General features: G+C 39.3%; 1 protein-coding gene across 1 annotated transcript in view; it reads left to right on the top strand.

The window, feature by feature from the left end:
• LOC149172887 (GDSL esterase/lipase At3g26430-like) overlaps positions 1-13689 on the top strand; it is a 39040-nt gene extending 25351 nt beyond the window's left edge. The window contains exons 3-6 of the mRNA XM_089424456.1: positions 7278-7447; positions 7548-7818; positions 7947-8208; positions 13398-13689. Of these exons, the coding sequence (XP_089280582.1) occupies positions 7278-7447; positions 7548-7818; positions 7947-8208; positions 13398-13476 (782 nt within the window). The 3' untranslated portion in view covers positions 13477-13689. The remainder of the gene's footprint in view (positions 1-7277; positions 7448-7547; positions 7819-7946; positions 8209-13397) is intronic.
• Positions 13690-14117: the final 428 nt, after the last annotated feature.

The following is a 14117-nucleotide window of genomic DNA, read 5'->3' as shown; positions in this document are numbered from 1 at the left end:
AGAGACCGATTTCGTCCTAAATATCATATTTTAGCCCATTTATATGTCTCACAATTTTTTCATTGTCCTCTTCTATGTGACTCACCCAGATGTTCAATCTATAGAACTATTCAGTGTATTCCTTCACTGTCATGGCCTTTTGTCTCAAATTTTGCAATTTCTTGAATAGGTTGAATTGGTAGCTCGTAGGCATGAATTTGCCCTTGAATTTAGCCACCATTATGTCCCAACTTTTGATTTTGTCCTTTCCTTCCCTTCTTCTATTAGCCTGTAGTTAATCCCACCATAAGGTTGCATGTCCCTTCAACCTAGTCACTACATATTTGACCTTTTCGTCATCTTTCACATCTTCATAATCAAAGTATTTGTCCATTACATTGACCCAATCAAGCAGTTCGTCCACATTTAAGTTGCCATCATACACAGGCACTTCCATCTTTGGCCTGGATCCTACCTTTGTAACCAACTTTATTAGTCATTCCTCTATCTACCCTCCTCCTTGTGCTCCTATTTCCTCTTTAGAGCTTATATCTCCACTCTCACTGATGCCTCCTGTGTTAAGTTCCCTTCTCTGAGCTGCCTGCATGGCTTCCATCCTCACTTGGATGCACCTCAACTCTAATCGTAACTCATCAATTACCTCGTTTCTGCCTCGGTCTCCATGTATGGGCGACATGTTCTTCTCTTAAATATGGTTTCCCTGTGGAAAAACTACAAGTGACTTTGTTGAAGACAATCACTTGCCTTCTTTTTCTTCTGCTTGCTTTCTCTGATTCTGCAAAGTCTCAGGCTCTGACACCACTTGATGTCGTAAGATACTGAGTTTGGTGCCTTGCATTTGGCGTTAGCCCTCGGCCTCCAAGCTACCTCCACACAACCCAGTGCCTATTGGGTTTGCATGTGTATATCGTTTGACATCCTTTCTACGATGCAATTGTTGAATTTACACAATCTTGGGTCTAGGTCAGAACCTTAAAATCTCTGACGCTACCAAACCAAGAATGTCAACAAGAACTACTTTGCACAATGGAAAATATAAAGCAGTAAATCACATGTACACAAGCATACACGATTTTTAACAAATATTGTACAATAATGTACAACCCAATCTTCATTATATTAAACCAAATATGAATAATACAATAGTCTATGCTATACAAGATACAATGACAAACTTCGTTGCAACTTCGATGTCGTATCTTGTCCTGCTGGTCCTTTGTTTTCGTACTACTCTTTAGTTTCCCCTTAGTCCTTCAAATGACAACACATAGAGACTCTAGGAGGGCTACCACCTAACACTGTTGCAAGTCACTTCTGCTGCATGTACATCGGCTGATTCAATCTACTCTCTAGGTTGGCCAATTCCCGAGCTCCAATCTGCCAGGCTAGCAGTCACCTTTGTCCATCAAGGTGCTGCACTTCGGCACCAAACTTCACCCAACCTTTAGCTCCTCTTTGTCACTTCAAGATAGCTTGTCTAGGGCTACTTTGGGCTATCAACACGTTGCCCTCCACCAGACCAATGATGCCCAATCCTCCACTGCGGAATCTGCTCCTAATTGAAGTCTTTCCGACACCCAAGTCAACTCCAATACACGACTTCCACAGGTTGCATATGTCCTCACAATAGAATTGATCCACTAGCACCCAATTCAACATGAATATACCAACAATTGATCACACACTGCGTTCCCAAGGACTGATGTTATCTTTGCAAGTTTGGTATTCTGGTTAGGGCTTGTAGTCAAGCTGCTACAACCCTCTTTCCACCTTTCAGCCCTCTGTTTTGACTGCGACCTCCTTTCAATTGAGTCTGCCCACCCTTAATCACTGTTCTGGGCTATTTCCAACCCTCCACCATGCCTAACAGTCTGTCCTTCTCCCTAAACAATTTCTGTGGCTTGCTTGTGATGCACACAACCCTTGTTTAGGGTCATCTAGGCCTGTGACATGCCTTCAAACCGCAGTTAGGGCTACAGCCTGTTATGAGAAGGAAACCGTCCTCAAAGTCTTGCGAAAACACCACCTGAGACAATTCTTTAGTAATGCGGCTGCCTGCTGTTGAAACTTCGGCCTTTGAGGGACAAATTAACCCAAACATAGTCCCAAACAAGCCTCTTCTACTCCCTCAGCTAACTCGACTATCTCAGAAGTGTATTTCCTATGAATGGATGCACATTGCATGATTAGGACTCCATTCCACCTCTATATATATGCATAAAGAGGGCTCCATGAATTCATTTGAAGAGACATGTCTCTTGGACGAATTCCTCAATCCTACATGACTTTGATTGTCCATAATTAATTGTCAACTTCAAAAATTCATATCTTCATTTCTAGAGCTCTGATTTGAGTGATCTTTGCAGCATTGGAATCAACACACAAAACTCTATCAACTCAAATTTTATCATGCTCAAATTCTTCATGGTTTTGGCCCAAATCCCGATGGGTGCAAAACCCCAACCTTGGGTTCCAAGCCCACAAGTGACCCTTGTGGTGCTTTTCCCTCCAAACCCTGAACCCTAGGGCTTGGAGTACCTCCCAAGCTACACAAATCAACACTCCCTCTTAGCGAGGGAGGTACTTCCAAGACTAGTAAGTAACTCGTCATCATCATCACTGCTCGCAACACTTGCCCAACACTTGGCACTCACAATCGCAGCAATCCCTGTTTTGTGAACTACGCCCTTCTCGGAAGTGTCAGTGTCACTAGAAGCATCTTGCTTCTTCTCCTTTTCCTGTAATGTCTTCCACTCTCGCCATGATTCCTTCTTGGCAGTTGTAGGAGCACCGTTGCTCCCCATCGACCATGCGCTCTTCTTGGACTGTAGAGTCTCCCTCTGAATCTGCAAGCTCCCTCTCGAACTCAACTCCCTTTGAAACTTGCACCTGCACCTACTCCTGCTTCCCTGGAACTTGCACCTGCTCCACCTGCTTCTCATGATCCATAGGCTTGCTCGTCAGCCTATATAGACCATGCTTTCTAACTCCGAGTACAATCCCATCAGACTTAGAGACTATGGGCCTGAGTCTTGCCTTCCCATCCTGGAACAAGACCTCAAATCCCTTCCTCTCAATCATCGAGACGGAAATCACACTATATCTGAGTCCTGGTACAAACTGTACATCCTGGACCCGCATCACAAGTCTTGTCTCCATTCTGAATGGCACAATACACGATCCTCGGATCTCCAACTGACTCTTGTCGCTCAACACCATGTACAACTTCGAGTCCCATTCAGCTAGAGTCTCAAAATCCTCCTGTGATCCTATCATATGCTTTGTTGCACCACTGTCCACGTACCATCCATCCTCATTGATAGTACCCTGCGAGAAATGAGAGATCATAGCAAAGTCCTCCTCCTCCAATCTCCTGGTGAGATCATCTATCTTAGCAAAAGTGGCAACACTGATGGCTTGCTTTTCTTTCTTCTTCTCGTCATCTCCCTTCTTCTTCATCGGACATCTCGACGAAAAATGACCCATCTCGCCACAGTTGAAACACTTGACCTTACTCAAGTCCTTCTTCTGCTTACCCTTCATTCGCACTGCAAGTGCCACGTCATCATCGAAAGCCTTCTTCTTTGGATGAAGATCCTCGTCTCGCAACTATCCCTGAATGAAGTCGTCCCACAGCCTATTCCAGTCTAGCAACTTCTCTATGGAACCAATCCCTTTGATGAAGGGCTTCCATTCCTCGATGAACCCTTTCAAAGCAATCCTCACCATATCTCCATTTGAAATAGTCACACTGACGGCAACAAGCTCATCTTTGACCTGAGACAATCTCGTTAGATACGAAGTCACGCCTTCACCCTTTATCATCTTGGTGGACTTCAACTTATCCTCCAATGCCAATATCCAATTCTCGTTCTTATTTTGGAACAAATTCTGAAGAGCCATCCACATCTCATGTGCGGTGTTCTTCCCGGACAAATGAGATATTAGGGCACCTTTCACACCATCTAGGATGATCATTCTCACCCTCGTATCCAAATCCTTGTACACTTCCAGCTCCTTTGGATCAATTGGCTTCTTGATGGATTTTTCGACGAATTCTCAGATCTTGTTGACCTACAAGACCAACTTGATCCTTTCCTTCCACGGACTACAGTTGGACAACCCCTCCAACCTGTCTTCATATCAGATACCAGCCTGCAACTTCGACATTGTCACCTACAATTTGACCAACTCCTCTTAAGTTGTACTTCGTTGCACACAACTCTGATTCACTGACTTCCAAAGTAGCTCACACACGCTCTGATACCATGTTGAATTTCCACGATTTTGGGTCTAGGTTAGAATCTTAAAATTTCCGACGCTACTAAACCAAGAATCTCAACAAGAACTACTTTGCACCGCAGAAAATATAAAGCAGTAAATCACATGTACACAAGTATACACAATTTTTAAAAATATTGTACAATAATGTACAACCCAATCTTTGTTATATTAAACCAAATATGAATAATACAACAGTCTATGGTATACAAGATACAATGACAAACTTCGTTGCAGCTTCGATGTCGTATCTTGTCCTATCGGTCCTTCACTTCCGTACTGCTCTCTAGCTGCCCCTTAGTCCTTCAAAGGACAACACATATAAACTCCAGGAGGGTTGCCACCTAACACTGCTGCAAGTCACTTCTGCTGCATGTACACGGGCTGATCCAATCTGCTCTTTGGGTTGGCCAATTCCCGAGCTCCAATCTGCCAGGCTAGTAGTCACCTTTGTCCATCAAGGTGCTGCACTTTGGCACCAAACTTCACCCAACCTTCAGCTCCTCTTCGTCACTTCAAGATAACTCGTCTAGGGCTACTTTGGGCTATCAACACATTGCCCTCCACCAGACCAATGATGCCCAATCCTCCATTGCGGAATCTGCTCCTAATTGAAGTCTTTCTGACACCCAAGTCAACTCCAATACACAGCTTCCACAGGCTGCATATGTCCTCACAACAGGACTGATCCACTAGCACCCAATTCAACATGAATACACCAACAATTGATTACACACTGCATTCCCAAGGACTGGTGTTATCTCTGCAAGTCTGGTATTCTGGTTAGGGCTTGTAGTCAAGCTGCTGCAACCCTCTTTCCACCTTCCAACCCTCTGTTTTGACTACGACCTCCTTTCAACTGAGTCTGCCCACCCTTAATAACTGTTTTGGGCTATTTCCAGCCCTCCACCATGCCTCACAGCCTGTCCTTCTCTCTGAACAATTTCTGCTGCCTGTTTGTGATGCACACAACCCTTTTTTAGGGTCATCTAGGCATGTGACATGCCTTCAAACCACAGTTAGGGCTGCTGCCTGTTATGAGAAGGAAACCATCCTCAAAGTCTTACCAAAACACCACCTAAAACAATCCTTTAGTAATGCGGCTGCCTGCTGTTGAAACTTCGGCCTTGTGAGGGACAAATTAACTCAAACACAGTCCCAAACAAGTCTCTTCTGCTCCCTCAGATAACTTGGCTATCTCAGAAGTGTATTTCCTATGAATGGATGCACATTGAATGATTAGTACTATAAATGGCTTTTTCTTGACAAAAATAAATATTTTCTTTTGTTACAATAAGTCCAAATGGGACTATAGTACATGACATAAATTCTTCTTTGTCCTGGAAAGACGTAGAAGCACGAAAACAATGCTTTTGACCTAGGCTTGAGCATGAGACCCATGCTTTAAATAATTTTTTTATTTCTTTATACAAAATATACAATGTCATGTTTACAAAATGTTATTATGAAGACTGAACCTAATTACAATTTCCAACATCTTCATACCTTGATGGAAAGGTATTTTAAACAAGGTACACTCATTGTGCAGAAACTGTAATTAATGGGAATTTCAAGAGTCCCACTCATCACAGAGTATTCATATGAAGCTACAGAAATTTAACACAGTAGACAGAGAGTGGGATTCAACTATCATTATATTGCGTAGAACAAAACAATTACACAGAACTCATAGATTCATGGTGCAAAGCCAGACAACTGCATAGGGTACTGTGAAACCCTCTCCTGCTCTCACCTATCTTCCTTCTGACTTAGAAGAAAACATCACCCCAACCAAAAATGTCCCAATATACAATTTAGAGGCTACAACTAACAGGCATCATGTATATCCTACAGCTGTCCCCATTCTAGAAGCTTAAATACCACTGCAATAAATAAAATATTTACAACTGTCCCACTTCAGCATAACAACTAACAAACACAGATTCTCCTATATATCACGATTGCAGTAATTACAAAAGAAAGGCAATTGTCCATCTGGACTTTGCAAGCTTTTCATTGTTCAGCAATTTCACGAACTAAATTGAAAACTATACTTTCATCTATATCCATGAAATCCTCAATCTTGATGATCTTGAGATGAGAGACTTAGTCCTTTAAATAAACACTGGCATGCATTTCTAGTGACAAAGGGATTTTCCAAATCAAATGATGTTTCACTTTATTAGGGGACTATTGATTGCTTAGTAGGTGCCTGTCTGCATTCCTAGTGACAAAGGGATTCTGTGAATGAGATCCTTAAATTTAATATGGGGCCATTGATTTCTTAATAAGAATTTGTCTGAACTATATAAACCATTGAACGGAACTTAGCAGTTTTGTATGTCTTATACAGAGTGTGCACTGTTCCCTCGATGGGGGGGTCTGAAACCATATTACCCTTAATATGATGCTATTTTGATTTTGAGACAATTAGACATAGTGAACAAACATATCTCTGCACTCACTATGAAACCATGTTCTTGTTTGGGAGGTCCACACCAGCTTTACTCTGTAATAAGTTTGGTACCAGGGCATGCTCGAAGTTACCTCTTGTGAGCACAGACAAGCAGTGAAAGCCTGTGTGTTCACCCTGGCAACTCATGCCATTGATAGTTTGCCTTATTTTGCTCTCGATAAATTGAGACAAATTTAAGCTATTGAGTTTGTGTAATACCTTTTTCTGGTTCATATAAGTTTTGAAGCTTGAAAATTTTTCAAGCAGGGGGCTGATGAAAATTAGAGACCCCTCCTATACAATAGAAATCTATGACACCTATGGTTAATGGAAATAATTGATCTTTTCCTTCATTCCTTTTTTCCTGATCTTTAAATCAAATTATCCAGAGTTCTCTTTGAAAGAAGCGAAATTCTTTGAAATTTTTGCAAACATATAATAAATCTCCTGTAAGATTTCATGTTTTTGCAAGGCAACGGTCAGCTATGTATATTTTTGACATAGATGCTGATGTCTGTGTATAACCAATTATGGAACACAGGAGCTTCTTACAAAGAGCTGCTACCAAAGTCAGATTATTTCAACAAAGCACTCTATACTTTTGACATTGGCCAGAATGACCTCGCTGCTGGCTACTTCCTCAACATGACTGTAGACCAAGTAAAAGCCTTTATTCCTGATCTTATCAGCCAGTTTTCCACCATCATCAAGGTGAGCAAAACATTAGTCTGTAGTTGCATTGTATCATGATTTTGGGACTTGATTTACAGTACACAAATCTCATGAGTTAGAAAATTTCCAAAACAAACAGAATATCTATTTTGGAGGAGGAAGATCATTCTTAATACACAACACTGGTCCAGTAGGATGCCTGCCTTACATTCTGGACAGGCTTCCTCACACTACATCTCAGATGGACAAGAATGGGTGTGCCACTCCGTACAATGAAGTTGCTCAGGACTACAACAAATTACTCAAGGAAGCAGTCATACAGCTGAGGACAGATCTTCCAATGGCAGCAATAACCTATGTTGACATGTATTCAATCAAATATGGTCTAATAACAAATGCCACCAAGGAAGGTACACCATTTAAGATCCTCTTCTGATTCTATTGATCTCGGTATTGTGTCAAATATTATTTGGAGGAGGTGATTCCTTTTCCAACAGCATTTTGATGCAAAGAATATATTCATTGATTGGATGTGCAGGTTTTAAGTATCCTCTGAGAACATGCTGTGGATATGGAGGTTTGTACAATTACAACAGGCATGTGGGCTGTGGATCCAAGGTTACGTTGAATGCAACCCAAGTGGAAGGAAAATCTTGCAAGGACCCATCTGTTTATGTTAATTGGGATGGAGTGCATTTCACACAGGCTTCTAATCACATATTTTCGGGCCATGTCATATCTGGACAGTTCTCTGATCCACCTCTTCCCATATCTCAAGTCTGTCACATATCTTCAACTAGGTGACAGTTTTTATGCTTCTTTCGTAGTTCATCAAAGAGGTCAATCCATTCAACCATTGGCAGTGATGTATTAATCACTTGGATAAGTATTAAAAAGCAATGAATAGATCCATTGTGGAACAGTGTCTAAACAATATTTGTATGTGCCTCAGCTAAGAATTGATATATGCTTAAGAATTGACTATACATGACTGTAATGTGCATTGATGCTTTATTTTCATAAAATAATCAACACAAATTCAGTCTCTTTTCACTGCATTGCAAAGTAAGGTGAGGACAACATTATTTCATGGCACCACTACTTGCAGAAACAACTGAATACAGACCAACCACAAAAGTTTCAACAGAAGCTAAAGACACAGTGGATAGTTGTAGACACCAAAGTTCTCGGGATATGCTATAGAAGTAAGACTTGCATATGCACCTCGAAGTCAAAAGTTGAGGTTATTTTCACTGCATTGCGAAGTAATGTCAGTACAACATTATTTCATGGCACCATTAGTTCCAGAAACAACTGAATATGTAGTTGATAGTAGTAGACCAATCACAAAGTCACAAATTCAGTCTCTTTTCACTGCATTGCAAAGTAAGGTGAGTACAATATTATTTCATGGCTTCACTAGTTGCAGAAACAACTGAATACAACGTTGATAGTAGTACACCAATTGTCAAAAATTCGGTCTCTTTTCACTGCATTGCAAAGTAAGGTGAGTACAACATTATTTCATGGCACTACTAGTTGCAGGAACAACTGAATACATGGTTGATGGTAGTAGACCAATTATAAAGTCACTAATTCAGTCTCTTTTTCACTGCATTGCAGTAAGGTGAGTATGACATTATTTCATGGCACCACTAGTTGCAGAAACAACTGAATACATAGTTGATAGCAATAGACCAATCACAGAAATCCCATCAGAAGCTGCTAAATACATAGTAGATAATTGTAGAAACAACTGAATACATATAGTTGATAGCAGTAGACCAATCACAACAATCCCAACAGAAGCTGCTAAATACAGAATAGATAGTTGTAGAAACAACTGAATACATAGTTGATAGCAGTAAACCAATCACAAAAAGCCCAACAAAATCTGTTAAATACATAGTAGAGAGCTGTAGACACCAAAACTGTTGGGATATACTCTAGTATTCAGACTTTCAGATGCACTTCAAAGTTTAAAACTACGCTAAATACATAGTAGATTCTTGTAGATGTCAGAACTGTTGGGATATACTGTAGTAGTAGCAAGACCTCCAGATGCACCTCAGTTCAAAACTTTGATGATTGACAAAGCGTTGGATGTAAGCAATGCATTATAACCTAAATATATAGTAGATAAACTGTTGGGATATACAATAGTAGCAGTAAGACTTGCAGATGCACCTCCACTCACTTTAAACTGTCATGATTTACAAAGCCTTGGGTGTGAGCAATGCATTATAAACCATTTTTGTCTCACAAATGTTATAGAGGTGGGAATCGGGATCATTCGCAACAAGCATGCCCAACACACACAATTAAAAGAAGGGAAGCAAAGAGTGTTAATCTGGCAGAAAATAAATATATGAAAACATGAAATATTTTAATTATAATAATAAAACTAACACCTAAAATCCCACAAAATGGAGTACTCTAAAAATTGTGTTTTCCCACTTTCAAAGGAGCCCACTGAGATTGTTTTAGCACCTAACATAGTCGTTGATCCCTTACCAACTGATGTAAAGATAGAAAGCAAAGTGTGCTAAAGCTTCCAATTCTGCAAATTGCTGAACTCTAATTTCAATTTTCCCGCGACCCTTTTCATGATTTTTATCTGAGCTGTGGATCGTACTCTAGTTATGGAAATACTCACATTAATAGAAAGTCAGATCCTGGCCTTGATAAGATAGATCAATGAAAACATTTATCCATCAATTATAAAAATTACATTAATAGAAATATGAATGGAAACATCTTTAACAGAGTAGTGTAATTTAATATAGTCTAATTATTAGATGGTTTTTTTTTTTTTTTTTTTTGGGGCTGAAATTGGGTGATAAAAATTTTTGTGAGATTTTTTATTTTTACTCTTTAAATTTTAAAATACATTTTGAATGTATTAATAGGTTCAGTGCCCTCAAAAATCCCTTGCTTACTCTAATTGTCCAGATCAGAAATCTCAAACTTACCATTCTGACAAATACCTACAATTTTTGGACAAAATCAATTAAAAAATACACCTGGAAAAAGTCAACTACACGATCTTGAAGTACTTAAGACAGCGATCTAATTTTAATTTTCCTGCTGCCTTTTTTTTATAACTTATATCTTAACTGTGGATTGTACTCTATTTATGGAAATACCCACATTAATAGCAGAGGTCAGATCTGATGAAAATATTTGTCCATCAATAATAAAAATTGCATTAATGGGAATGTAAACTGAAACATCTAGAAATTAAGACTTAGCTATTCCTGTCACTCAGTTATTGGTAAGCAGTAACTCTCACCTCACATTACTGGGAAGTTAAGTTAGCTGGGTATATAGCTAACCAGAAAAAGAAATACACATACCCACTAAAGTGCCATGTGTTCTGCGAACAAAGAAAAAAGATGATTGTCTCTTATTAATCTCATCTGTCGATTGGAATAAATGGTGTGATTAGCATTACCATGGAGAAACATAAAGGTATATAGGTTGATGATCTTCGGTTAACTGATGAAAACTACATATTAAGTTAAAATTTCTAAACAAAATGTTTCACAGGGCTTCTTGGAAGCTTCCTGTGCTTTACACCAAACTAATGGCACATAGAGAGTGACTGCAAGCAGGGTAGCCAGCCTTTAACTACGCCACAAGGCGTTTCCTCTGTGTGAATAATATGTGTGGATGTGAGGGGACTCGGAAGTTCGCTCACCAATATCAAATCCATCGGGCAACCATCGCTATTCAACTGGAAGTCCATCCTGGCACCATCCTTTCAAGGAGATCTGACATCGAATTCTGAGAGGAATTTCATGGTTCTTGAATCTGGAAGCCGGATCCTTGCGTCTACCCATTATGGAGCCTGGACTAAAAAGTTTAATTTCTTCTTTTGTGATCCATTGTTATTTTTGTTCCTTAGCCCGTAATGGGCGCCGATTTCCCTCTTGTTTCTAATTCCTCTCGCTGTCTTCATCCTTACTGGCAAAAGAATCACAGCTCTCTCTGAAGATTCTGTGCATCAGTTCCGACAAGCTCATATCTATCCAATGCTAAGACCGACTATATAGAAACAGAAATGCAATGAATCTAATATTGAAGGAGTTTCCGTTTTTACAGGCAAGAGTGTTTTATAGGAATCCGACTTGGCTGGAAGATCCAATGATCGGATTTTACTTAATTTAGTGACATGGTAATTAGGTAAGTATCTAATCATAGGATGGCTTGACCCCAGATGGGATTCTGATGGCATGACCATTCATAAAATCTAATCTGAACAATTACTTCTAATCTTTGGTTTGAGTGTATGCTGATTCGGCTATCAAAACTGTTGACTTTGCTGTTTATGAGATGGGCGGACTCTAATCTAGATAACGTTGCTGTTTATTAGATGGCCGGACTCTAATCAGATAACATCGCTGTTTATTAGATGGCCGGACTCTAATCAGATAACATCGCTGTTTATTAGATAACATGTTATAAATGAAAATTTTAAAGTGTTTAATAGTGTGCAAATTTATTCGGCTATCAAAACTGTTAGACTTTGCTGTTTATTAGATGGCCGGACTCTAATCTAGATAACATTGCTGTTTATTAGATGGCCGGACTCTAATCAGATAACATCGCTTTATTAGATAACAGGTTATAAATGAAAATTTTAAACACTAATTTTAAAGTGTTTAATATTGTGAAAATTTATTATAATTTAGTTGTCAAATTAACAGTGAAATAGTGGGATTGATTTAGTAATATGACAATTAGGGATAATAAGATTTAATTTAGTGATATGACAATTAGACACTGATCTTTGGTTTGAGTTTATGTTGATTCTACTATCACATCTGTTGACTTTACTATCACTTCTGTTGATTCTACTATCACAGTAAAGTCAACAGATGTGATACTAGAATCAACATAAACTCAAATCAAAGATCATAAGTAATTGTTCAGATTAGATTTGATGAATGGTCATACCATCAAAATCTCATCTGAAGTCAACCCATCCTATAATAAGATATTTATCTAATTGTCATATCACTAAATTAAATCCTACTATCCCACTAATTGTCATATATTTTACAGCTTGAGTGAGCTTAATGGTTAAGAGCATGTGTTTCTTCCTAAAAGTAAGTATATATATAGTATATATATATATATATTCTACAGTTTGAGTGGACTTAATAGTTAAGAGCATGTGTTTCCTAAAGAGCTAACCAGCGATCCCCAGGGTATTTATGCCCGGGGATATGCACACCGTTTAACCGCGATAACACGCAAAGCCAAGTTTCGGCATTAACTAATATTTTGGCTTTCGCGTGTTATTGGGCTAAGCGAACGTGCATATCCCCGGCATTAAATACCATGGGATGGCTGGTTAGCTCTTTCCATGTGTTTCCTTAAGATTCAAAACGTAAGTAGAGTATGTATGCCTTCGTAGGACTTAGAAGTCAAATCGCTACGCAAGGTAGGTCCCTTGTCCCACAAACAAGGGGGTCTCATACACTTCCCTTGTCCCACAAACAAGGGGGTCTCATACACCAATTTGGTCTCTGGCTTGGCCATGACCTTAAAATTGGATATATATATATATATAATGGGAAAAAGTATCATAATTTAGTTGTCAAACCAACAATACACTCATCACTCGCTGTTATCCGGGAATAGAAGCAGACTAATCATAGTTACACAAGGAAAACCACCATCTCAAATTACTTCTTGGTGGTCCATAAGTGGACAGGGTTTCACTCCTGCCATATAACTCTGAATTTTGGGCATTACCTGTTTTCCTCATTACTTCCAAAAGAACTATTTAACCAAACATAAACAATTTTAGAACATACTCTAAACTTAATTTTAAAATATTCTTATACTTCCCTAAATAATTAAAGTATTTTTGGTAATTTTTTGATTTTGAGTTTGTTATTCATCATATTTGTTCATTATTTCTCAAAAGTTATATTTTATACCAGCTAGCATTATTTCTCAAAAGTTATATTTTATACAGGTTGCATATATCAACAAACGGTATGAAAGACAAGTCAAAGGAGACTGTGGGAGGATGTATGTGTATTAGAGTATTGTAAAAGAAATTGAGCCACCGAAAGGAGGCCAACCCGCACAAAGAAGACCGAGCCATGCTGAGAAAAGGTCGAGTTGTGTGGCCATGTAGACATCTGCAAAACAGAATTACATGATTAAAAAAAAGAGGAGGGTTGCATTCTACCCACAGGTGGAGGAACCGAAGCCGGTTATGGGACCATCATGCAGAGGAGAAAACCGCCGGAGAGACTACTGGAGGTGGAGGCACAACAATCCTAAAACTGTTCGTTCTTCTTTTGCAGGAGGTCGAGGCACAGTAGGAGTTCGAGCCACAAAAACACCCATACTGTCTGCAGTGAGGAGAGAGATAGATCTATGATATTATTGGGAGTCTTGCCTGCTTAGGGGATTATCAGCCACGGCAAGGAAAATATAAACAGAGTAATAGTCCTTGGTTTTTTCAAACCCTAATTGTAGAGGAGCCTATCGTAGGGGTCTAGGTTATCCGAGCATGCAGACAGGAGAAGTCATTTCAGTGTAGAGAAAAGGGCCATGGAATTATAAGCGGCCCTAACTGTCAACACAGAAAGTTCAGGTAAAACTAGACTTATGTAATAATGTGTGTGTAATGATAGAGTCATTTTTTAGTGGAGACATAATTATTTTTGTGGGGATCTGGAATTTT

The sequence above is a fragment of the Pinus tabuliformis genome, chromosome 4_2 (genome assembly GCF_031772625.1).
Source record: "Pinus tabuliformis cultivar Carrire ecotype Pingquan chromosome 4_2, CPIR1, whole genome shotgun sequence".
Taxonomy (NCBI): Eukaryota; Viridiplantae; Streptophyta; class Pinopsida; order Pinales; family Pinaceae; genus Pinus; species Pinus tabuliformis.
The sequence above is the reverse complement of the archived record's forward strand: the minus strand, read 5'-3'. Positions and strand labels throughout refer to the sequence as shown.